The sequence below is a fragment of the Scylla paramamosain genome, chromosome 8 (genome assembly GCF_035594125.1).
Source record: "Scylla paramamosain isolate STU-SP2022 chromosome 8, ASM3559412v1, whole genome shotgun sequence".
Lineage (NCBI taxonomy): Eukaryota > Metazoa > Arthropoda > Malacostraca > Decapoda > Portunidae > Scylla > Scylla paramamosain.
This window is the reverse complement of record NC_087158.1, coordinates 8,840,595-8,866,846: the sequence shown is the minus strand read 5'-3', so window position 1 is coordinate 8,866,846 and position 26,252 is coordinate 8,840,595. Positions and strand designations below refer to the sequence as shown.

Below are 26,252 nucleotides of genomic sequence, written 5' to 3'. Positions count from 1 at the left end.
ACACACACTCTCTCTCTCTCTCTCTCTCTCTCTCTCTCTCTCTCTCTCTCTCTCTCTCTCTCTCTCTCTCTCTCTCTCTCTCTCTTTCTCAGCCAGATTGCTTCCCTTCATCTTAATTAATTATTCAGTATTACATATAACACATATTATACAAAGTACCATAACACAGTACATACATACATACATACATACATACATACTTACATACTTACATATTTCACATGATACGTTGTGAAAACTTCTCTCCCCTTCCGCCCTTCCGCAGAACTCTTGACACATTAGGTTGTGTAAATTTGAAAGGAAATTAATTAAAGGTGTAATTTTAGTAGATAATTAGGTAATTTTCTTCAATTTTGCAAGCGCTGTACACTGTAGTCTGTCTGTAATGTATAAAATGCATCCGTCGCATCCTCTTTGCACGTTGTGTGGATGTGGATATTTATTTCGTCACAAAAGTGGATGCGGATGCTGATGTTAGAAACTATATGGATGCGAATGCGGACATCCAATATATTTCTACCCTGTAGTGACCTGTGTCAAGATAACTGCCCTGTTCTCGGGTGATGTAATGTACACCTGTGATGTGTGTCTTTCTTGCCTCGCACACCGTTATTATAACGAATCCCTCCGAATTTCTTACACCTGCATTGTGGCGCCTGGTGATGGAGTTAGTGCTGTCCTGACTACTCTGTGAGAATTGTTTCCTGTCCAGGTGTGCTACTAGTGGCTGGTCGGCTGTAGGCGGCGGTGAAGGTGGTGCTTGCCGCAACAATATATATATATATATATATATATATATATATATATATATATATATATATATATATATATATATATATATATATATATATATATATATATATATATATATATATATATATATATCGTCCTTACCGAGACTAATGGGCGTATCATGATTTTTGGCGAAATTGAGTTATGACTACCATGGTGTTCATGTGGGGAGTTCTATAGTGTGTCGAAAGGGTGTATCTGCAGGAACAAAAACTGCTGAGATACAGCTTGCCTGTGTGACAACGTATGTACAAAAAAATATATGCTATCGCAATACATATTAGTGTAACTTAAATTACGCCCATTATTCACGACAGTAAATGATTACCTATAACTTGATTTTGGGCATAAATCAACATACGGCACTTTGTCCTTGTATCATGTACCGCTGTTTACTGTGTTCCCGAGCGAGTAAGTTAAGATACGCCATATTGTCCTTGCAATCATGTGGCACTGTAATGTGTGTTTCCACGCCTCAAGAACAAACAAATAAGAAAAAAAAAAGAAAAAACGTGACTGCAATGCCAGAAGACTTTCCTGTGAAAGGATCTCAAAGAGAGAACGGATCACTGCCATGCAAAATCAAAATAGTAAATAAAAAGAAGCCCATGATAAGACTAAAAGTGATGAATACGTTAGCCCAAAAAAGTGGAAGAACTGTTACAGCCAGAGCTGTTGTGAGAAATAGATGCAATAGAGTATCATGCAGAAAATTAGGGAAAGTATGTTCCACATTTTCTGATGAAGAAAGGCTGGAAATTAGGATTTTTATGGAAGAAAAGTCTTCAGTCACAAAGGGAATACATCATTCGGCATGTTAGAATTGAACAAGTAAAGACCAGGCCTGTGAAAGATCACGACTCAAGAAGATCGGCATCTTCTTACTATTCATAGAGCGACCAAACATTTCCTGTGTGTAAGACAATATTTCTCAACAGAGAAGACTCTGCGAACAGACTTGAAAAAGAGTTTGCAACGGGTATTGTAGAGAAAGAAGAGAAGAGAAGAGGTAGAGAAGAGGTAGACATGACCGTCTTCAAGAAAAAATGGTAAAACGAAAATATATTCAATCAAGGAACATATAGACATATTTCCTAGGATGAAATTCACTACTGCAAGTCAAAATCATCACGAGATTATTTGCACTCAAATCTAGACAAGACGAAAATGCATGACATGTTTGTAACCGAACATGAATGTAGCCGAAGAGAATATCAGCAAGCTACAACACTTATTGTAAGGTTCTGAACTCTCAGAACATTTCTTTTCATAATCCCTCCCCCCCCCAAAAAAAAGGTGAGTACAAAGTTTGTGAACATTTTAGAAATGGTGGCAGTGTGAAAACGAAGGAACTTTTGTGTATGTATGAAGAACATAAAATAAAAGAAGCAGTGAGGAAGAAAAATATCAAGCAAAAAACAACACTGAAAGTAAAGTTGAAGTGGCAGTATTTGACCTGCAACAGGTAATTTTCTTGCTAAAGGCTAATGATAAGCAGTTATTCTATAAGAGAAGACAGTCAAACTTTAAATTTACAATCTATGAACTAAAGTCTAAGGCTTGCCGCTGCTATACATGACATGAAGAACAAGATAAGAGAGGAAAAATCTGAAATTGCAACATACATAAGCACACATCTTGAAAGTTTAAGCACCGCCGGGATCCAGAAAGTAATACTATTTGCAGATGGATGTCCTGGTCAAAATAAGAATTCCATTATAGCAGCCATGCTATACACTCCTCCAGGATCCCTCCTCAGGATCCCCCTAAGCGAAGGTGCCTCTGGCGTTTTGCCTCTGCTAGTTAGGGGGACCTGAGGAGGTATTTTGGTGATTTTCCTTGGAATGACTACTGCTTCCGTGTCAGGGACCCGTCTTCGTGTGCTGAGAAAACAGAGGTGATAGTGTCTGGCATGGAGGCGTACATTCCTTACTCTTTTTCTCATCCTAACACAGCTTGTTCTCGTGCTATACATGATAGAGAGGTGGCCCACAAAAGGTACTTAAGCCTTTCATCACCAGAATCTCATGCACTTTATATTTCTGCCCGGAACCATGCCAAGTCTGTTCTCCAACTACCCAAAAACTCCTTCATTAACAGAAAGTGTTAAAACCTTTCAAGATCTAACTCCCCTCATGACTTCTGGCACCTAGCCAAAAATATCTCTAATAACTTTGCTTCTTCTTCTTTCCCTCCTCTACTTCAACCACATGGCACCACTGCTATCACATCTATTTCTAAAGCTGAACTCTTCGCTCAAACCTTTGCTAAAAACTCTACCTCGGATAATTCTGGGCTTGTTCCTTCCTCTCCTTCACCCTCTGACTACTTCATGCCACGTATTAAAATTCTTCGCAATGATGTTTTCTATGCCCTCGCTGGCCTAAACCCTCAGAAGGCTGATGGACCTGATGGTGTCCCTCCTATTGTTCTCCGAAACTGTGCCTCCGTGCTTGCACCTTGCCTAGTCAAACTCTTTCACATCTGTGTGTCAACATGTACCTTTCCTTCTTGCTGAAGTTTGCCTACATTCAACCTGTGTCTAAAAAGGGTGACCGTTCTGATCCCTCAAACTACAGTCCTATTGCTTTAATTTCCTGCCTTATCTAAAGTTTTTCAATCTATCCTCAACAGGAAGATTCTTAAACATCTATCACTTCACAACCTTCTATCTGATCGCCAGTATGGGTTCCGTCAAGGCCGCTCTACTGGTTATCTTCTGGCTTTCCTTACTGAGTCTTGGTCATCCTCTTTTAGAGATTTTGGTGAAACTTTTGCTGTTGCCTTGGACATATCAAAAGCTTTTGATAGAGTCTGGCACAAAGCTTTGATTTCCAAACTACTCTCCTACGGCTTATATCCTTCTCTCTGTAACTTCATTTCAAGTTTCCTTTCTGACCGTTCTATTGGTGCTGTGGTAGACGGTCACTACTCTTCTCCTAAATCTATTAACAGTGGTCTTCCACAGGGTTCTGTCCTATCACTCATTCTCTTCTTATTATTCATTAATGATCTAAACCAGACTTCTTGTCCTATCCACTCCTACGCTGATGATACCACCCTGCACTTTTCCACGTCTTTTCATAGACGTCAAATCCTTCAGGAGGTAAAGATTTCACGCAGGGAAGCCACAGAACGCTTGACTTCTGATCCTTCTAAAATTTATGATTGGGGCAGAGCAAACTTGGTATTGTTCAATGCCTCAAAAACTCAATTCCTCCATCTATCAACTCGACACAACCTTCCAGACAACTATCCCCTCTTTTTCAATGACATTCAGCTGTCTCCCTTTTCTACACTGAACATCCTCGGTCTCTCCTTTACTTATAATCTGAACTGGAAACTTCACATCTCATCTCTAGCTAAAACAGTTTCTATGAAGTTAGGCGTTCTGAGACGTCTCCGCCAGATTTTCTCACCCTCCAGCTAACTCTGTACAAGGGCCTTATCCGTCCATGTATGAAGTATGCTTCACATGTCTGGGGGGTTCCACTCATACTGCTCTTCTAGACTAGGTCAGGCTACAATTTTTTTGAGGCCTACCATGAGCAGAATGAAGGAGACTCTGCACACAACACCATAAGGAGTGCTATTAAAAGTGCCAGTGATCTGTTTGTGCCTTCCTAACTAATCCCAATATTCTGACTGGCTGGAAGAAGTAGCCCATACTGTTTGCACACACTCCAAACTTCTGACTCCAAAGATTACAAGAAATTGGCAACTGATCTTCGTGTACTCTCAGTTAGGAAAGATGACCTGAGAGACGGTGTTGCCCGGACTGATATGAAGGAATTGATAGTACAAAAGACTGATGGGGATAAGATTTTCTTCAAAACTAGTCAAGTGAAAGCCTACAGGCCCATGACATTGAAACAGCGATGGTTGTCCGAGATTGACTGTAAAATGCCACCAAAATTGTACTCACAACTGACAAAGGTTTTCAGAGAAATATGATGATTTGCCAAAGATTTCCGAAGAGAAATATGATGATCTACTTTAACTTTGTAAGGGCTCCTTACCAACTGATAGAGTATCAGATTATGTCCGTTTCTTTCATTCTCTGCCTCATTGTAGTTAGCTAAGTCTCTACCTCACTGTAGTTAGTTAGCTATAACAGTTAAGAATGGTGGCGGTACTTAATTTTGAAACTAGCCAAAAGAAAGAGGCTAAATTGATCAGGGGATAAATTGGAATATATATTTTTTCTTTTTGAGTAACATAGTCTATAAGTAAAAATGAATAATATAATTACCTCCCTTTTATTATAAGATAAACTACTATTGCGCACTGCATCATTCAAATACCGTTGATATGTCATTATAAGGAATACTGCAGTTATTTTAATTATGCTGCATATTTGTAACTTTACATGTGTAAATGGGAGTATTACTTTTACAGTAATTATCATGCCGCATTAAATAAAGTAAAAATTTTCTGCGTTTTTGTTATTAAAGCTAATGGATTAGTGTTTATTTCTCGTTTAAAGAATAAGGAATGAAACTAATTTCTTAAATGTTCATGAGTTTTCTTTTGGAATGGTGAATTTTCTATTGACTTTAAAGTTACATGATGGTTTGAAGGAAATGATGATGGTTGTTATTATGTAGTTTATATTCATTACATATAATAAACAACATTGTCTTGTGATTGGAAGTACCTGTTATTATTTTAGGAATTATTTTCTGTGATGATCAAGAAACATTGTAGAATCTTGAGGCATATTTCATTGATTACCTAATGTAGGTGCCTATGTGTTGGATTTTTTTGTAAAAGACAAATAGGCGTATGTGTGGCGTAACTGAACTTTCCCTCATCATCAGAAAGTTTCCTCACAAGACGAACTGGCATATCATCTTTAACCCCCTCAAAATCCCAAGCTCAAAGAAAGAAAGAAAAAAAAAAAAAAAATAAATAAATAAATAAAATATTTATATGTCCTTAAAACTCCAACCTTTCATCTATTAATAGTCTTTAATTCATTTGAATTATCTTGAATATCAAATCAACTAAACTGTAGCATGATACATTTTGGTAAAAACTTTAACTGGGTCTCCTGGAAAATAAGAAAAAATGAGATACGCCCATTCGTCAAGGTAGGAAATATATATATATATATATATATATATATATATATATATATATATATATATATATATATATATATATATATATATATATATATATATATATATATATATATATATATATATATATATATATATATATATATATATAAGGAAATTTTTTTTTTTTTATGTAGGAAGGATACTGGCCAAGGGCAACAAAAATCTAATAAAAAAAAAAATGCCCACTGAAATGCCAGTCCCATAAAAGGGTCAAAGCAGTGGTCAAAAATTGGTGGATAAGTGTCTTGAAACCTCCCTCTTGAAGGAATTCAAGTCATAGGAAGGTTGAAATACAGAAGCAGGCAGGGGTTCCAGAGCTTACCAGAGAAAGGGATGAATGATTGAGAATACTGGTTATATATATATAATGGCCTTATATATATATATATATATATATATATATATATATATATATATATATATATATATATATATATATATATATATATATATATATATATATATATATATATATATATATATATATATATATATATATATATATATATATATATATATATATATATATATATATATATATATATATATATATATATATATATATATATATATATATATATATATATATATATATATATATATATATATATATATATATATATATATATATATATATATATATATATATATATATATATATATATATATATATATATATATATATATATATATATATATATATATATATATATATATATATATATATATATATATATATATATATATATATATATATATATATATATATATATATATATATATATATATATATATATATATATATATATATATATATATATATATATATATATATATATATATATATATATATATATATATATATATATATATATATATATATATATATATATATATATATATATATATATATATATATATATATATATATATATATATATATATATATATATATATATATATATATATATATATATATATATATATATATATATATATATATATATATATATATATATATATATATATATATATATATATATATATATATATATACTCGTATATATATATATATATATATATATATATATATATATATATATATATATATATATATATATATATATATATATATATATATATATATATATATATATATATATATATATATATATATAATGGCTTATATATATATATATATATATATATATATATATATATATATATATATATATATATATATATATATATATATATATATATATATATATATATATATATATATATATAATGGCCTTATATATACATATATATATATATATATATATATATATATATATATATATATATATATATATATATATATATATATATATATATATATATATATATATATATATATATATATATATATATATATATATATATATATATATATATATATATATATATATATATATATATATATATATATATATATATATATATATATATATATATATATATATATATATATATATATATATATATATATATATATATATATATATATATATATATATATATATATATATATATATATATATATATATATATATATATATATATATATATATATATATATATATATATATATATATATATATATATATATATATATATATATATATATATATATATATATATATATATATATATATATATATATATATATATATATATATATATATATATATATATATATATATATATATATATATATATATATATATATATATATATATATATATATATATATATATATATATATATATATATATATATATATATATATATATATATATATATATATATATATATATATATATATATATATATATATATATATATATATATATATATATATATATATATATATATATATATATATATATATATATATATATATATATATATATATATATATATATATATATATATATATATATATATATATATATATATATATATATATATATATATATATATATATATATATATATATATATATATATATATATATATATATATATATATATATATATATATATATATATATATATATATATATATATATATATATATATATATATATATATATATATATATATATATATATATATATATATATATATATATATATATATATATATATATATATATATATATATATATATATATATATATATATATATATATATATATATATATATATATATATATATATATATATATATATATATATATATATATATATATATATATATATATATATATATATATATATATATATATATATATATATATATATATATATATATATATATATATATATATATATATATATATATATATATATATATATATATATATATATATATATATATATATATATATATATATATATATATATATATATATATATATATATATATATATATATATATATATATATATATATATATATATATATATATATATATATATATAATGGCCTTAACAAAAGAAAATATTGGGTTTTGAAATACAATTTTCAACATTAAAGCGTGCAAAGATAAACTGAAATCGAGGAGAGAGTTTACCGTGAACTGGTACCATGGTGAGCTGGAGGGGAAAGTTCCAGGCGCCTATAACCAACGCTACACCGTAGGGCTCTTTGAGGATGAGGCTCTTGTCTAGTGGGATCTGAGATGGCACTTGGTCTGGTGCAGCCCACTTGTCCAGGCGTCTTAAGATGTATGTGACATCGCTTTTCACCGCATTCACTTCAAAGACGAACGCTTCCATTTTTGGCTGTGGAGAAAGGGACGATGCTAGAGTAAGGAGAGTTGTAATAATAACGGCTAAAATGTGAGAATGAGAGTTTATATGAAGCTGATATAAATGAAAATGAGATAAGCTTTTAGTTGGGCTGACGAATTAAACATTTAGGTATCTAAACGTTTCGGAATAAAACAGTTTTGTCAATTGTTATTGGTTTAATCAGCATTATTTTAATCTGCCGTAAACTAACAACCTCATAACTGACGGCCAGGTGTCGAAAACACCTATTAGGTTTCTATGAGCTTTACAACTTGGTTGATTACTGAAATTTATCCAAAATAAAATAACTAGCATTACGTATTGTCTCCCTGAAGTAAACTTTACATTGGATCGTCTTCAAAATCCACTGATCGAGGTAAATCTAAATTTATGATAACTTATCAAATTACACAGCTTTCTTCGTCAATGCAAATTATTAACGTGATGCAGTTAGAGCTTTTCGAGTCACGTTATGTTCTTATCTCACAAAAATGATTGAAGCATACTTATAGTATAATATATAGTAATTGTAATGATGCTGATGATGATGAAAATAATGATGATGATGTTGATGACTGGTAATTATGATAACACTAATGATAATAATGATAATAATAACAATAATAATGATAATGATGATGATGATGATGATGATGATAATAATAACAATAATAATAATAATAATAATAATAATAATAATAATAATAATAATAATAATAACAATAAAAATATTCTTATTATTATAAACAGAGGGCAGGTTGGATGTCTACTATGTAATCTTTGAGCCAGCGAGGCTGCCTCAGCTGAAGTTTTGGTCGGGTTGCCACGTCTCCACTTTTCTCTCTTTCACCTTCCTCATCACTTTTGCTCATATTTCTACCATTCGCACTATGCTACTCCTTAGCAACCAGACCGTCTCCAGTGTCACTATCACCATCACCTCCAGAGTCACTATTATCATCACTGCAATCGTTGGCGTTGTTATTCCTCTAGACCCAGATGTAAATCCCATTACCGGGGTAGCACCACAGACGATCCACGTGGATCACCTTACTTTCCTCCTGGACATGTCAAAGCGGTATGTGACAGCTGACCCTGCCTCCACAATATTGTATGGGCCTTCCCAGCTCGACTGGAGCTTCGGCGAACAACTAGGCTTACGTTGTGGGTTGTGGAGCTACACCATGTCACTAGGTTTGTACTCCGGCCTGGGTCCATCGCAGGCAAGGGAGGTGCGGCCAGAAGGAACGCTGGCGTACCGGAGGTCGCTCTTCAGTTGTCCATCCGGGGCTCAGTCCTAAGCTACTGGCCCCAATCACTGAGGAGGACATCGAGGCAGCACTGAGGTCTACCAAGGCTGGTGCGGCTCCGGGGCCAGACGGACGCAAGAAGGCGGACGTCGTGGCTTTGGGGTCCGAACGCTTACGGTGGGCCTTCAACGCCTGCCTCTGGATGGGAGACCTGCTGCGCCCTTGGATGAAGTGCCGGACGGTCCTATTGCCGAAGGTAGACGTACTTCAGACCCCATCAGACTTTAGACCGCTGACCATCACCCTCATCCTGACGAGGACCCTCCACAGGGTCCTTCCAGGCTAGGCGACTGGCAACAGAGGTTCCCCCTCCAGCTGAGCAGAGAGGCTTCAAAAAAGAGGAGGGTTGTGCAGCCAACCTCATGCTGTTGGCGCACGCCATTCACTAGGCGAAGACCGGCCCTAGGAGTCTCTACGTGGCCTTCTTGGACTTCAGGAAGGCCTTTGACTCAGTGGGTCATCCTGTTATTGAGGCGGCATGCCGACAGTGGGGGACCGGGGACCACTTTGCCTCCTATGTTGCCAATATCTATAGACATGCCTGCACTGAAATTGACGGCACCTCTGTTGGCTTGAGCAGGGGTGTCATGCAAGGGGACCCTTTGTCTCCTACATTGTTCAACTTGACGCTCAACTGGGCCCTTGCCGCCCTGCCCAAGGAAGTTGGAGTGGAGCTGGGGGATGTGAAGCACCAATACCTCGCCTTCGCCAATGACGTGGTGCTGCTGGCTGCCACACCAATGGGCCTCAAGAAGGTAGTGGAAAGCCTGGTGGCTGCCATTGCTGGACTGGGCCTTGAGGTTAGGGTGGCTAAATGCGCCACCCTTGGAATCAGGGCGGACGGCAAGAGGAGGATATGGGTCCAGGAGAAAGTCGACGTCAGAGCAGATGGCCAGTCCATACGTGCATTCGGCCTCGGGCAGTTCTTCCGCTACCTGGGAGTGAGAGTTGGGACACCATGGGCAGGTGGTCCGTCCCAACTGCTTGCGCAACTCAACATCGGACTGAGCCGGCTGCAGCGAAGCCCCGCGAAGCCGCAGCAGAAGCTCTGGGCGTTGAACAATATGATCGTTCTGCAGCTGCTGTATCCCCTGCTTCACTTCAAAGCTAAATTGGGCACCCTTAAGCGAGTGGACAGGGATATTAGGAGGTTTGCCAGGAGTGCCCTCCATTTACCTCATGACACACCTGTGGGGGTGTTTCATGCTGCCGTGGTGGACAGCGGTCTAGATATCCCCTCCATGCTAACCCACATCCCTTGTTTGAGGGCGGATTTGATGGAGCGCCTCTTGCTCTTTTCTGACCCTGCGGTCAGGGATGTCGCGGGGTCTTCAGCAGCTGTTCCACACGCCGGCGACAGCTCCTCCCGGCGGAGGCAGGAAGGTGAACATTGGAGCGACATCCTCTAAAATGCAGTGGACACCAAAGGACTGAGGGGGATCGGGGTCACACCCATCTTCTCGGCCTGGATCAGTAACGGTACAACTCTTATGAGGGGCGGGGATAATGTGAAGTTAGTCAAGCTGCGTTGTGGCTTGCTGGCGACACGCCTCCGCTCCTCTAGGGGTCAACCACAGCCTGAAATCCACTGCGACCTCTGTTTCAACCGCTGCATTGAGTCTCTAAGGCACGTGCTGCATCAGTGCCCGGTGGTGGCAGGGGTAAGAACCGCCAGACACAACAGGCTTCTGGACATGTACGTCACTGAACTCAAGCACAAGGGGTATCAGGTTTTACAGGAACCTGCCATCCCGACCGCGGCGGGGGTCCGGTACCCTGACATAGTGTGCTGGAGAGGGGATTGTTCAACGGTGATTGACGTCCAGGTGGTTGCTGATGCGGCCGTGGGCGGCCTGGATGAAAGTCACCGTCTAAAGGTGGATAAGTACAACATCCCCGCGATCCGGGACTATGTTGCCCGCAAGACTGGAGCATCCCCTGTGGTTTCCACCTTCACAGTGTCATGGCGAGGGTCCGTGGCACTCCCCTCCCTCAACACCTGGGTTTCCTTGGGCCTCCCCAAGTCTCGAGTGAAGCTTATGGTGGTGAAAACAATGGAGTAAGGGGTGGCTATTTACAGGGACCACAAGAGGACAAGTGGTGCACGCATGAGGGCCTGAAGCCACCCAAGTTTAGTGCGTGTGTGAGTGTGTTGGGTAACGCCACCCCCGAGGGACCTTAGTGATTGTGCCTAGACCCTGGAAAAGGCCAATGAATGAGTGTCTTCTTATCGTTCCCGACTTTATCCATGCAAAATTTGTAGTGTGAATTCCTCCAATACTGTGACCACTGCACAACACTATCGTTTAGATGATGAGCATCCATGCATCCTCTTTTCTTGTTGTACATAAGTAAATTTGATCACCTACTTCGTACGGTGCTGTGCTGTGGACCCTTATTTTACACACTGCGTTGTGTATTATTATGTATGCATTTCAAAATATGATGCTTATTTTGTTATGTTTTATTGAGGCAAGTGGTGCCATTTTCGTTAATCCATTCTCTCCCTTGATTATATGTATCTGGCATTTGTACTACCCGTGTTTGGTCTGTTTATATATTGTATGTGGTACAATAAAATTATTCTTTTCAGCCAAAACACTCAGGGTATTGGATAAAGGAGAGAGTAGTGCTTGTTGTGATTATTTACGTGTATGGGTGGGGACTACGTTCTCCACCCCTGCTTGTTCAACACATTGGCACTTGGGGCGATAGTGGTGACTCTCTTAAGATGGTGCGCTCTATACTGTGATGATGTCACAACAAAAGTGGCCGCCCAACCAAATTTATATCGGTGTTATACTGGTTCATTTGTTGTAGATGCCTACAATACTGTCCACATACAGTAAAATCCCTCTTATCCGGCATCGACGGGACCGCCGACATGCCGGATACTTGAATATTGCCGGATACTTGAATAGAAGTGAAATTATGTCCACAGTCACCACCCTACACTCACGCATCTTACCATAACAAAGATCAACTGATCTGATCAGATGCTTAAGTGTAAGCACAAAACGCTTCCTCTTTTCTACAACTTTAGGCATGATGAAGGCGTCAGGCGATAAACAGTGCACACGCGGGACTGAGTCACTGAGTAAACACAGTGCAGTGGGCCGCTAGTGGCGCGAAGCAGTGCGCTCTGGTGGCGAGGGGACAAAGTATGCCTCGAATGAGAATTTTAATCGATTTTATGAGAACACATTGATTTTTTATTGATTTTAAAGCTCGGGGAAAAATGTGCCGGATACTTGAAGCTGCCGGATACTCGAATACCGGATGTGAGGGATTTTACTGTACATGCAGTGGCATGCACTAGAAAGTAAAGTACCAAGTCTTAAATATATATGAGGCTTTCAGTTACATAGTGTCTGGCGAAAATTAGTTATTTATAAGCACGGTCTTCCCCAACCATTCCCCTATTTTGGGGTCTAAGGCACACGTTAATATTAAGCTCCCAACATGTTCGAAACTGCTCTCGTTTGGAAGGTATTGTCACCTGTATCGACACTGCCACTTTTTTTTTTTTTTTATGTAGGAAGGACACTGGCCAAGGGCAACAAAAATACAATAAAAAATATGCCCACTGAAATACCAGTACCATAAAAGGGTCAAAGCAGTGGTCAAAAATTGATGAATAAGTGTCTTGAAACCTCCCTCTTGAAGGAATTCAAGTCATAGAAAGGTGGAAATACAGAAGCAGGCAGGGAGTTTCAGAGTTTACCAGAGAAAGGGATGAATGATTGAGAATACTGGTTAACTCTTGCGTTAGAGAGGTGGACAGAATAGGGGTGACAGAAAGAAGAAAGTCTTGTGCAGTGAGGCTGCGGAAGGAGGGGAGGCATGCAGTTAGCAAGATCAGAAGAGCAGTTAGCATGAAAATAGCGGTAGAAGACAGCTAGATATGCAACATTGCGGCGGTGAGAGAGAGACTGAAGACAGTCAGTTAGGGGAGAGGAGTTGATGAGACGAAAAACTTTTGATTCCATCCTGTCTAGAAGAGCAGTATGAGTGGAACCCCCCCAGACATGTGAAGCATACTCCATACATGGACGGATAAGGCCCTTGTACAAAGTTAGCAGCTGGGGGGGGTGAGAAAAACTGGTGGAGACGTCTCAGAACACCTAACTTCATAGAAGCTGTTTTAGCTACAGATGAGATGTGAATTTTCCAGTTCAGATTATTAATAAAGGACAGATCGGGGTTGTTCAGTATAGAAGAGGACAGTTGAGTGTCATTGAAGAAGAAAAAATAGTTGTCTGGAAGGTTGTGTCGAGTTGATAGATGGAGGAATTGAGTTTTTGAGGCATTGAAGAATACCAAGTTTGCTCTGCCCCGATCAGAAATTTTAGAAAGATCAGAAGTCAAGCGTTTTGTGGCTTCCCTGCGTGATATGTTTACCTCCTGAAGGGTTGAACGTCTATGAAAAGACGTGGAAAAGTGCAGGGTGGTATCATCAGCGTAGGAGTGGATAAGACAAGAAGTTTGGTTTAGAAGGTCATTAATGAATAATAAGAAGAGAGTGGGTGACAGGACAGAACCCTGAGGAACACCACTGTTAATAGATTTAGAAGAAGAGCAGTGACCGTCTACCACAGCAGCAATAGAACGGTCAGAAATGAAAATTGGGATGAAGTTACAGAGAGAAGGATAGAAACCGTAGGAGGAGGAGGGTGGAGGAGAGGGAGGAACAAGCCCAGAATCGTCCAAGTTTGGTTTAGAAGGTCATTAATGAATAATAAGAAGAGAGTGGGTGACAGGACAGAACCCTGAGGAACACCACTGTTAATAGATTTAGAAGAAAAGCAGTGACCGTCTACCACAGCAGCAATAGAACGGTCAGAAAGGAAAATTGGGATGAAGTTACAGAGAGAAGGATAGAAACCGTAGGAGGAGGAGGGTGGAGGAGAAGGAGGAACAAGCCCAGAATCGTCCAAGGTATAGTTTTTAGCAAAGGTTTGAGCGAAGAGTTCAGCTTTAGAAATAGATGTGATAGCAATGGTGCCTGCTTACTGCTTACCAGACGCAAGGTAGGCAATGCCTGTCAGTGTCCGGCCTCTACGAATCTTCTCCAAAGGTCTCTATAGTTCAGCTTTAGAAATAGATGTGATAGCAGTGGTGCCATCTGGTTGAAATAGAGGAGGGAAAGAAGAAGAAGCAAAGTTATTGGAGATATTTTTGGCTAAATGCCAGAAATCACGAGGGGAGTTAGATCTTGAAAGGTTTTGACATTTTCTGTTAATGAAGGAGTTTTTGGCTAGTTGGAGAACAGACTTGGCATGGTTCCGGGCAGAAATATAAAGTACATGAGATTCTGGTGATGGAAGGCTTAAGTACCTTTTGTGGGCCACCTCTCTATCATGTATAGCACGAGAACAAGCTGTGTTAAACCAAGGATTGGAAGGTTTAGGACGAGAAAAAGAGTGATGAATGTATGCCTCCATGCCAGACACTATCACCTCTGTTATGCGCTCAGCACACAAAGACGGGTCTCTGACAGGGAAGCAGTAGTCATTCCAAGGAAAATCAGCAAAATACCTGCTCAGGTCCCCCCAACTAGCAGAGGGAAAACGCCAGAGGCACCTTCGCTTAGGGGGATCCTGAGGAGGGATTGGAGCGATAGGACAAGATAAAGATATGAGATTGTGATCGGAGGAGCCCAACGGAGCAGAAAGGGTGACAACATAAGCAGAAGGATTAGAGGTCAGGAAAAGGTCAAGAATGTCGGGCGTATCTCCAAGACGGTCAGGAATACGGGTGTTGCACCAATTGCTCTAGGTCATGGAGGATAGCAAAGTTGTAGGCTAGTTCACCAGGATGGTCAGTGAAGGGAGAGGAAAGCAAAAGCTGGTTGTGAACATTGAAGTCTCCAAGAATGGAGATCTCTGCAAAAGGGAAGAGAGTCAGAATGTGCTCCACTTTGGAAGTTAAGTAGTCAAAGAATTTTTTTATAGTCAGAGGAGTTAGGTGAGAGGTATACAGCACAGATAAATTTAGTATGAGAGTGACTCTGCAGTCGTAGCCAGATGGTGGCGCACATAAACGTAGCATCCAGCTTTGGATCGAAAATGAGGATAGAGAAAGTAGGAGGGAACAGAAAAGGGGCTACTGTTAGTTGCCTCAGACACCCGAGTTTCAGTGAGGAAAAGATGAGGTTTAGAAGATTAAATTAGATCTATCCAAGTCTGCCTTAATACGAATCCCATACTCCCCGTTTTCTATAGTGCTTTTTTATGTGTGTTAGACACGATCCGTTCGCGTCACCTCGCGGTCAGTCCGACTAGTACCAGAACTTCCCTCAGTTAAACTGTTGATGTGGGTTCCCTCAGTTTGGTTTTGGATACATCGCGGTGATAAAACGGGTAGATTGATAAGTTGTTGAGACAACGAGTGATTCTGAGAACCCCACTGCAAGCTGCAGTGGAGATAAAACTCCACCCAAAAAAAAAAAAAAAAAAAAAAAAATGTGGTACAACCAGTCATTTAATATTGAGTGGTTAACTGATCCTGAATTAAAAGACTGGATCAAGCCAGATCCTAAAGATAAGTATGTTGTTCATTGTGTAGTGTATGATTCCAAGCTAAGGAATCCTAACAAAGCTGGTTTGATAAGCCAGAAAGCTACATCAAAGCACATAAAAAACTATGAATCAAAGAAAAAGTGTGTGAATCTTCAGCAGTTCATAAAGAAACCAACTGAAGACCCAAAAGATAAAGTTCACAATGCAGAATTATTGCTGTCTGGGTATATGGTAGAACATGGAATGGCATTTTCCCAGGCAGACCACCTGATTTAGGTAATGAAAAGGATGTTTCCAGACTGTGATACTGTGAAGAAAATGACTATGACAAAAACAAAAGCTTCATATGTCATGCAATATGGATTAGCGTGGGAAGAATGGGAAGAAGTTATGGAGATATGCAAGTTTTCTTTAATGATCGACGAAAGCACAGACATATCAGTGTTGCAGATACTTGCTGTCAAGGTAAGACACTGTGACAAGAACAAGTGGAAAGTGACGGATGCATTATTAGACATCTTGGAGGTTGAAGATACCAGTGCAGAGGGTTCCTACAAAGCTATAAAAAAATTGTTTCAAAGCAAAGACATACCACTTACAAACATCGTTGGTTTTGCCAGCGATAACTCCTCTACGATGATGGGTGCACGTAGTGGCTTTCAGGCACGCTTGAAGGGTGATGTACCATCTGTATTTATTCTTGGCTGTGTCTGCCATTCATTTACACTATGTGCAAGTCATGCATGTGTCCATCTGCCATCCTTCCTTGAAGCATTTCTTAAGGACATTTGTTGTTACTTTTCGCGAAGTAGCAAACGTCAGCATCAGTTTAAACTGATTCAAGAGGTCGTTCAGAGTCCAAAGCACAAAATTATTAAACTTTCACAGACTCGTTGGTTATCCAGAGGACATGTAATACTTCGAGTACTTGAGCAATGGGATGCTCTCCTGCTATTTTTTCAATCTGAATCTCTTTCAGAATCAGATAAACTAGATGGAGCATCACATATATATGACAATATTAAGTCGGGGAACTAGACACATGTTGTTATTCCTGAACTACACACTTGGAAAAGTGGATAAAATGAACATAGAGCTCCAAGCAGAGTACTTCAGGCTTAGTACACTCTACTCCTCGATTTCTGATGAATATAGAGGCATCCTAAGCATGTTTGTTAAAATTGAAGTACTGTGATTAGTCCTCGTGATGTATTTCTGCACCTTGATATGAACAGTATAAAACTTGGTGGAAGATGTAAAGTTTTCAGCTCTGATGCTGAAAGAACCACTAGGGCAGGGATACTCAACTTCTTTTAGTGAAGGTCCAAGAACACAGTTTTCTATATGTCAAAGGTCCGAATGATGATTTATAAAATAGGGATATAAATCTGATACACATAAGAATGCAAAACATTTTATTTCAAATTACAAGTACACAACTTTAAACTTCAAGGTTATTCATAATTCCAACTTCAGAAAAAAAAATCAATTCTACAATAACAATAATAGTACTATTACTATGTTTTGCAAAGAAATCCTTCTAAATGCCAAAGAGAAATCCAAAGAAAATATCTTTTAAGCTCATTATAATGCCGGTACTACACTAACTGAAAACGTAAAGTTTGTAAACATTACTCAAGTACATTTGTCACAGAATGATTGAATTTTGCAAATGCTCATTAATGTGAAAAGTTACATTTCTTGTTCTTTGCAATGTCCTTGAACTTTGGAACAAAGGATGTGACAGCCAATCTCAGACATTGGTGAAGGTGTTCATTGGTCATTCTAGAGCGGTATTTGGTTTTCACTAAATTCATTGTAGAAAAAGCAGATTCACAACTGTAAGTAGATCCAAACATTGTCAGAACATGCACTGCAACTTTATGCAGACTAGGAAAAGAATCGTGTGATACCTTCTGTGTCCAGAATGTGACAGGATCATAATGAGCACTCTCCTCTTTTAGGATCATATTTTCATGCAGATCAATTAGTTCCATTTGAACTGATGCAGCATTTACCCATTTGAATGCCTGTTTTGCTTCGTGTGAAAACAAGGTTACATTTGAAACCATGAAGGGGTTCTGAATAAAAAGCTACAGCAGACTTCCTAGTGAAAAATCACCAAAACGATCTTTGAAGTTGCCAATCAGTTTATCAATAAATTCAGTATAATTATGACCTTTCTTTCCCTTGGTATGCTCCAAAAGTCTGGGAAAGTGATGAAGTTCTCCCTGGAAGTAATTTTTGAAAAGTTCCAGCTTCTTCTGGAAAGCTTGAACAGATGAAATAAGATCACACACTGTGTTGTTTTTTCCTTGTAGTTTGACATTGAGAGCATTGAGATGAATAGTGATGTCTGTTAAGAATGCTGTCTTTTCCATCTCCTTTTTGTCTTCCAAAAAGTCTAAAAACTTACTTGCTTTGGCGGCACTTTGTTGGCTTCTAAGGAATTCTTGTACTTCTTTTCTGATACTCCAAAATCTTTCCAAAACCTTTCCCTTGCTAAGCCACCGTACATTGTTGTGCAGGAGTAGATCATCATAGCTGGCACTAACCTCACTTAAAAAGTTACGCAGTAGCCGATGCTGTAGTGATGATGATGCTCTCAAGAAGTTGGCTAACTTCATAATCTTTTCCATGATCACAGCATAGTCCCCTCCAAAACTAGCACAGAGGATGGGCTGATGAATTATGCAGTGGTATGATATTAAGTCAGGATGATCCTCTTTTAGCCGTCCAACTAGTCCCCTTTCTCTTCCAATCATTGATGGAGCGCCATCTGTAGTGATTGAAACTACGGACTTCAGATCAAGCCCCCGTTCTGTTAGCATCATTTTCATAGCCTCATAGATATCTTCTCCACGTGTTCAGGTTTCCAGGCTTGCCACACCAAGCAGATCCTCACAGAATCCCTTCTGTGCAATATCATAAAATCTGACAAAGACAAGAAGCTGGGCACTGTCAGTTGCATCTGTTGACTCATCTACAGCCAGAGAAATGCATGATGCATTTTGCATCGCATTATCAAGTTGTGACGTCAAATCTTCAGATAATATTGCAGTCCTTCTCATTGCTGTGGAATCTGACAATGGGATTTGCTTAATTTTATCTTTAATGTCATCCTTTTGTTTACCCTCAAACAGAGTTTCAGTAACCTCCAACATACATTCTTTGACCGTCTCTGCATCAGAGAATGTTTTTTTGTCTTCCTAAAATCCACGCTACTTTCAGTGAACATTCAACTGCTCTTTCTTGGAGAGTCATGGAATTAGTGAGAACATTAGTAGACCTCTCGTACTGTAATTTGAGCTGATTTACTTTTCTTGTGCGTGTCTCAGTGTTCTGGGGATAATTCTTTTCAAAGGCGAATTGGGGTGAATTGGGGTTTTTAAACGTTTTTTTTTTTTTTTTTTCTGTCGAAATGTGTGCTAAAAATATGGAGAAAAATTAATGTTGCAACATTCAGAATGCGTTGTGTAATGTTTAATGTTTTCACGCTGAATAGAAAGCAGTCATTGAGCTTTAATCTAAAACAAACTGGAGCTTCCTAACTCATTCCAGTAAAAAGTTATCACATTCTACATATTGCTAAACTTTAACTGCGTTTTTCTCCATTTTTAGATTTTGGCGCTTACGTCATTACGTAACGGAACGCCTCATACTGAAATGAAGGAAATGGGATGGCTAATTTATGATATTAGTAACGGATTTTCACCAAGAACTTCATCGGCAAGGATAGTAAGCGCTCCATATGCGTCTGCCATAAATTTACTGCTACAGAGTTGGGTAGAATGTGGCCGTTTCCATAGTAACGTCGAATATTTGTTTTCAGTATCCCGGGAGGTGCCCAAAACCGTTCAGTTGGTCTACTCCGGCGGCCCGGGCAACACGGATCGACCTACTGAACGCACCCCTGGCTTGCGTGAGCCTTCCTCATTGGTTGGATTTGTATACAATTCTGGTCATCTCATTGGTTGCGGTACCTAACCGCGCTGTGCTCTTTGGTTGTCTCAAGTGCTAGCGAGTTTCTATTTCTTTTATTTTATTTTTATTTTATTTATTTATTTTTTGCTGTCTCTTTTGTCCTGTTACACAGATAATCAGGATCATATACATTACATACATATAAGTACGTTTTGCTGTGTTAAGTGTTTTCTTCTATACACTTCACCTTCACTTTTTTTTCTGGGGGGGGGGAGATACGGGGGTGTTACTCCAGTTTTTGGCCAAGGCTGTAATCTTTGTTTCTACAGTTATATTTATGTCTGACTGCTCCAGTATCGTGTGTCTGATTGCTGTCTGGTTTATTTAGTGGGACTTGTTCCTCTGTGTTCCTGTGTTGCACGTTTGAACTGTACCAGTGCCCCACACCCTGGCGCAATGCTTTGTTATCTGCCAGTTCTGTTTGATCTTGCTTGTGCCAACACATGCACCTAGTGCAAGGACTTACTGCCAACAATCCCTGCAAACAAGACATAAAACACTTTTCTGGACTGATGTGCAAATGAGTTGCATCACCATAACTTTCCATTTATTTGTGTGACTATGTTAGCCTATCTACGAGTATTTGTTGAATCAGCACAGTTTATCTTTATTGTCTATATTTGTATTTACAATTACATATTCTTTTACTTTTTATAAAACTCAACGTGTTAGTTTTCTTTTTGCATGTCTTTGTAAAGTTCTGCTTATTTGCTAATTACCTAATTATTTAGGCTTTGTTCAACTTTTGTGCATTTTATTTTATTTTCCATACTGTTTACAACTTCAGCATATAAAGCAATATTACGATAATTTTCTAACAAATTACTGTTACCATTACTTATTACTGATTATATATGTATATATATATATATATATATATATATATATATATATATATATATATATATATATATATATATATATATATATATATATATATATAGACCAGTTCTAGCCCCTCTAACGTCTGCCATTCTGGTCAAGTTCTCCTTACGGTACTTCCCATGCAGCCTAGTCTGGGCCACATACAACACGTATTCAGGCAATCTGCTGGTCATAAACATCTACAAAATAGTAGAGGTCGGCATCCTGTTTCACCCACCAACAGGGAAGAATATATATATATATATATATATATATATATATATATATATATATATATATATATATATATATATATATATATATATATATATATATATATATATATATATATATATATATATATATATATATATATATATATATATATATATATATATATATATATATATATATATATACACACACACACACACACACACACACACACACACACACACACACACACACAGACACCGCCAGCTTCTCCCAGTTGCTGTGAGAGGACTTGCCAAATCACGTTCTAGGGGAGACACACAAAAACACTACAAATATGAGGGTAATATAACCCTAAGGATTGCCTCCCTCAGGCTTCCACCCACTACCCTGTAGGATATTATACCCAACTCATTTCCAGTCTCTCAGAGGACAGGATCAAACCCCCTTAAAATTGGAGAGCCTGGGAAGAGAGGAGATGATTGAATACGAACTGTTACACACTAGTCCTCTGGTAAAAAAACAAAGACGAAAACGCACAACCACAAGACCGGAAGCATTTAACAAACACAAGACACTCTCAACACAGGGACTCCGAGGAGAGAGGACAAGTGTATGCTCACACCCAATGGACGCTGTACAAAACAGTAACATAGGCGGTGAGTAGCGTGAAAGACAAAGTAAACTTCTTCCAGACGCCCAGACTAGCCATGGAGTAACGTACCACTTGGGCTGCCTCAATATTGAAGTTCACAAAGTGCACAACTATATCCATCTGAGGTATTAGTCACTTTGAGGGCCGCAAATGCATTCTCCCATACACTGTGGTATCTACATGCCTCTGCTCTCTTCTCTGAAGTCCCTGTCACACATTCAAGATTCTCGTCACGACAACACCAAAGTATAACTTTTTGGTAGAGTCTTAATATGTGGTCACAATTATTAGTCTGTCACGACTGTGCTATAGCAGCATCACGATGGACCTATGACCGTCATGACATCACAACATCACTCTGATAGCGTCACGATTTGCGGAATTTCGAAACTCAGCGGCCATTTTTTAACCGTCACGACAAAGTGACGATGGGCAAGACAGCCATGAAAAAGTCATGACAGTAACGACGGTGTCATGATAACATCACAATTATACCCCCAACTCGGGCGACCGTGGGAGATATAAAAAGTGATGGGATAGCCATCAGAGGTCACAGTTGTGCAAGTACCTGTGTGAGTCACATTCTACAGCACCCCTCACATTTATGCAATGGATCTTAGTGGTATATTGCTGATGGACGACAATGTGTCTTTGGTGCTAGTGTGTTTAGTTGGTGCTACAACCCTGTCACACATTCAGGATTCTCATCACGACAAGGCCAAGAATAGCGGTCATAGTTCTGTCTTGACGTAGTTTTGTGGTTAATCGTGACGAATCTTGACGGTCGTAGGTCATTATGGGGCCGTCCCGAATTTTTGTGCATGCTTCATAAAATCGTAGATCTTGACTATTCAACCCATTATAGCGCTATTATGACGCATCTGTTGCAGGAACTAATCACCGAGGACAAGATTATGACAATGCTATGACTATTAGCTCTGTCATGACGCTATCTTGACGCATTTGTAGGTCTGTCTTGACGCATCCGCCATCTACATACCGTTATCATTCTTAGGTCCGTCGTGACGTAGAATTCTGAACTGTTAAATAACTCAGAATCATTAGCTCTGTCGTGACGCACTTTTAAGTTTATTGTGACACAATCATGATTCATAGGTCTGTTGTGAAGCTCTTGTAGCGGTTTTTCATAATTACGTCACGGCGAACCTGTCGTGTATGTATCACGACAGACCTTACAGGGTCACAACAACGTCATGACAGCGCTATGATGGGCTGAGTAGTCGTCAAGCTCCACGGTTTTTTTTAAGCATACACAAAAAATTCCGGACGGCCTCATAATGACCTACGACCGTCAAGACTCGTCACGACTGAACATAAACCTACATCACAAGAGAGCTATGACCGCTACTCATGGCGCTGTCGTGACGAGAATCTTGAATGTGTGAGGGGGCTTTATTAGGCAGGTACTGAACAAAGAGGGGGGCCCTCCCTCAACGCAAAGCGACGCGCGGGTTGAATCATGTTGCTGGGGAGTGGGGGAGGGAATAAGGGAAACGGGGAGCTGGACGGCATGGGACACGCTCCATAACGATTCGTCCACTTTATCTACGGTCATAAGATTTACTTTCTCTGCTTGCTCAAATTCACTAGAGGAACTATTTGCAATTTAATTGTTTCTTTATAAACTTAAGTTTCTATTCCTGCAGATGTAGGGGTTTTAATATAGTAAAATAAAAAGAAGGGGGATAAATAAAATAATGAATAAACCAGCCTACATAATTTTGCGACGGCAAGACACGCCAGACTCTTCTGCCTCTCTCTCTCTCTCTCTCTCTCTCTCTCTCTCTCTCTCTCTCTCTCTCTCTCTCTCTCTCTCTATTTACTCTTTGCTCTTCTTCTATCTTCATTGTTTTCAAATAAGATGCTTTGCGTAACACGCCCTTTCCCCAATGAAAATTTTTGAAAGTTATCGACTTCAGAAAATGTTCAGTCACACACAATAAATCAAATCACGGACCTGGGCAAACATAAAACAATGCACACAACTCACTTCTTAACAGAACTCAACATCAGAAAGGCAAACTTACAATTCACTTACGTGCATACAGATTACAAAATATTACAGGGCTGTTACAACAACAAATACGAGAAACAGGACCGTTACCTATCCCTTCAAAACACAATCGGTGACGCTTCTTCCTTCTACTTCTCCCACGAGGCATGTCTCTGCCTCTCACTCAAAGACTACACAATTGGTGCCATATCTGAAGAGTTTAAATTAAAAGAAATATCGAAATACAGTAAACAACGATAAAAATTGCTAAGAAATCATATTAGTATTTTCAGACTTAAAAAAAAAAAACAATACTAAACAAAATGAAATGCTATAAATAACTTCAAAAACAATCACAATAGAACTTACTTAAATTACATCTCCTATAACAACAAAATATTAACAAGTCCTGATGGAATAACTGAAGGATTTAATGAATACTACGTAAAGATTGCACCTCAGCTAGATGGTAACATCCCACCATCTAATATTGACCATACTAGCTTTCCCCTGGAAATTATTCAACATCTGTTGCAATTCCTCATATTGACCCACAAGAGGTAGTTGATATAATTAACTAAAAAAAAAAAAAAAAAAAAGAAAAAGAAAAGAAAAAGCCAATATAAATGAAATTCCTGTATCTCTTATTAAAATAACAAATACCAACTATCCATTCCTATATCAATTCTTTTTAACTAATCTGTATACTATGATAAATTTCTGCATTGTCTAAAACATGTAATTCCTATTTATAAAAAAAAGGGGCAAAAAGATGTCATAAGGAATTATAGACCAATTTCTTTTTAAATGCGTTTTCAAAAATATTCGGAAAAATAATGAAGAGTAATAAGTAAATTTCCTTGAAAATAAGTAAGTTATAACATCATATTAGTATGGTTTGAGACAAGTAAGTTCATTTAATGCATTAAATAATTTGTGATAAAATCTATTCTACACTAAAAAAATAAATAAATAAGAAATAAATAAATAAATCTTTTTAAGAATATATGTAGATTTTTAAGAATATATGTAGCATTTGATACTGTTAGACATGCTATTTTATCAAGAAAATTAGATCATTAGGGTATTAGAGGGATCAAACATGATGACTAGTTCAGAGATTATTAGAACTCAAATTGCTTGACCACTCTCTTATACCTCGGCTTGTTAAGTATGGAATACCACAGGGAACTGTTCTAGGCCCAATCTTATTTTTAATTTACATTAATGATCTATCACGTATATTAAAAAATTGTAAAACCATATTATTAGCACCTGACTTCACACTATATATAACTGATACAGACCCAACTGTCATGGTACATAAAGCCAATGCGGAACTTGACATTTTCTATAAATGGTGGGTAAGTAATAGATTAACAATAAATCATAATGAAACTTATAATATGCTATTCACCAACAAATCTACAAAATCCCTACCTCCATTATTTTACAGTTACAGTATAATTAAAAGAACAACACACCCTACACTATCAGAGATCACTTTTGACGACTCACGACTCACTAACATTCAAACATCATGTATCAAATGTGTACCTTAAACTATCTAGAATAGTTTCCCTTCTCTACAACATTAAAACTCTTATGTCTCTCCATGTCCTGAAAATAATTTACGATGCTCATGTCCTACCCATTCTAAGCTAATGTGTGGCCATTTGGTGTAATACTTACCCAATCCATTTGTTACCTATATTCTAATTACAAAATAAAATAATAAGAATTATTACAAACAGTGACTATTAAGAACACACTCTAGCACTCTTTAAGGAAACAAATAATTTAACACTTTTTAATTTAAATGAACTCCATATTGGTATTTTATGTTTAAGACAAAAAATGAACATGTTATTGCAACAACACCATAACTATCACTCGTACCAGCCACAATCTAAATGTACCTATGTCTTTTCA

General features: G+C 36.9%; 1 protein-coding gene across 3 annotated transcripts in view; it reads right to left on the bottom strand.

Moving 5' to 3' along the window:
- Positions 1-26,252, bottom strand: part of LOC135102751 (aldehyde dehydrogenase, dimeric NADP-preferring-like) — a 139,416-nt gene that overhangs the window by 74,785 nt on the left and 38,379 nt on the right. For all 3 annotated transcript variants that reach the window (XM_064008266.1, XM_064008267.1, XM_064008268.1), the window contains exon 3: positions 8,540-8,750. In XM_064008266.1, coding sequence (XP_063864336.1) covers positions 8,540-8,750 — 211 coding nt within the window. The remainder of the gene's footprint in view (positions 1-8,539; positions 8,751-26,252) is intronic.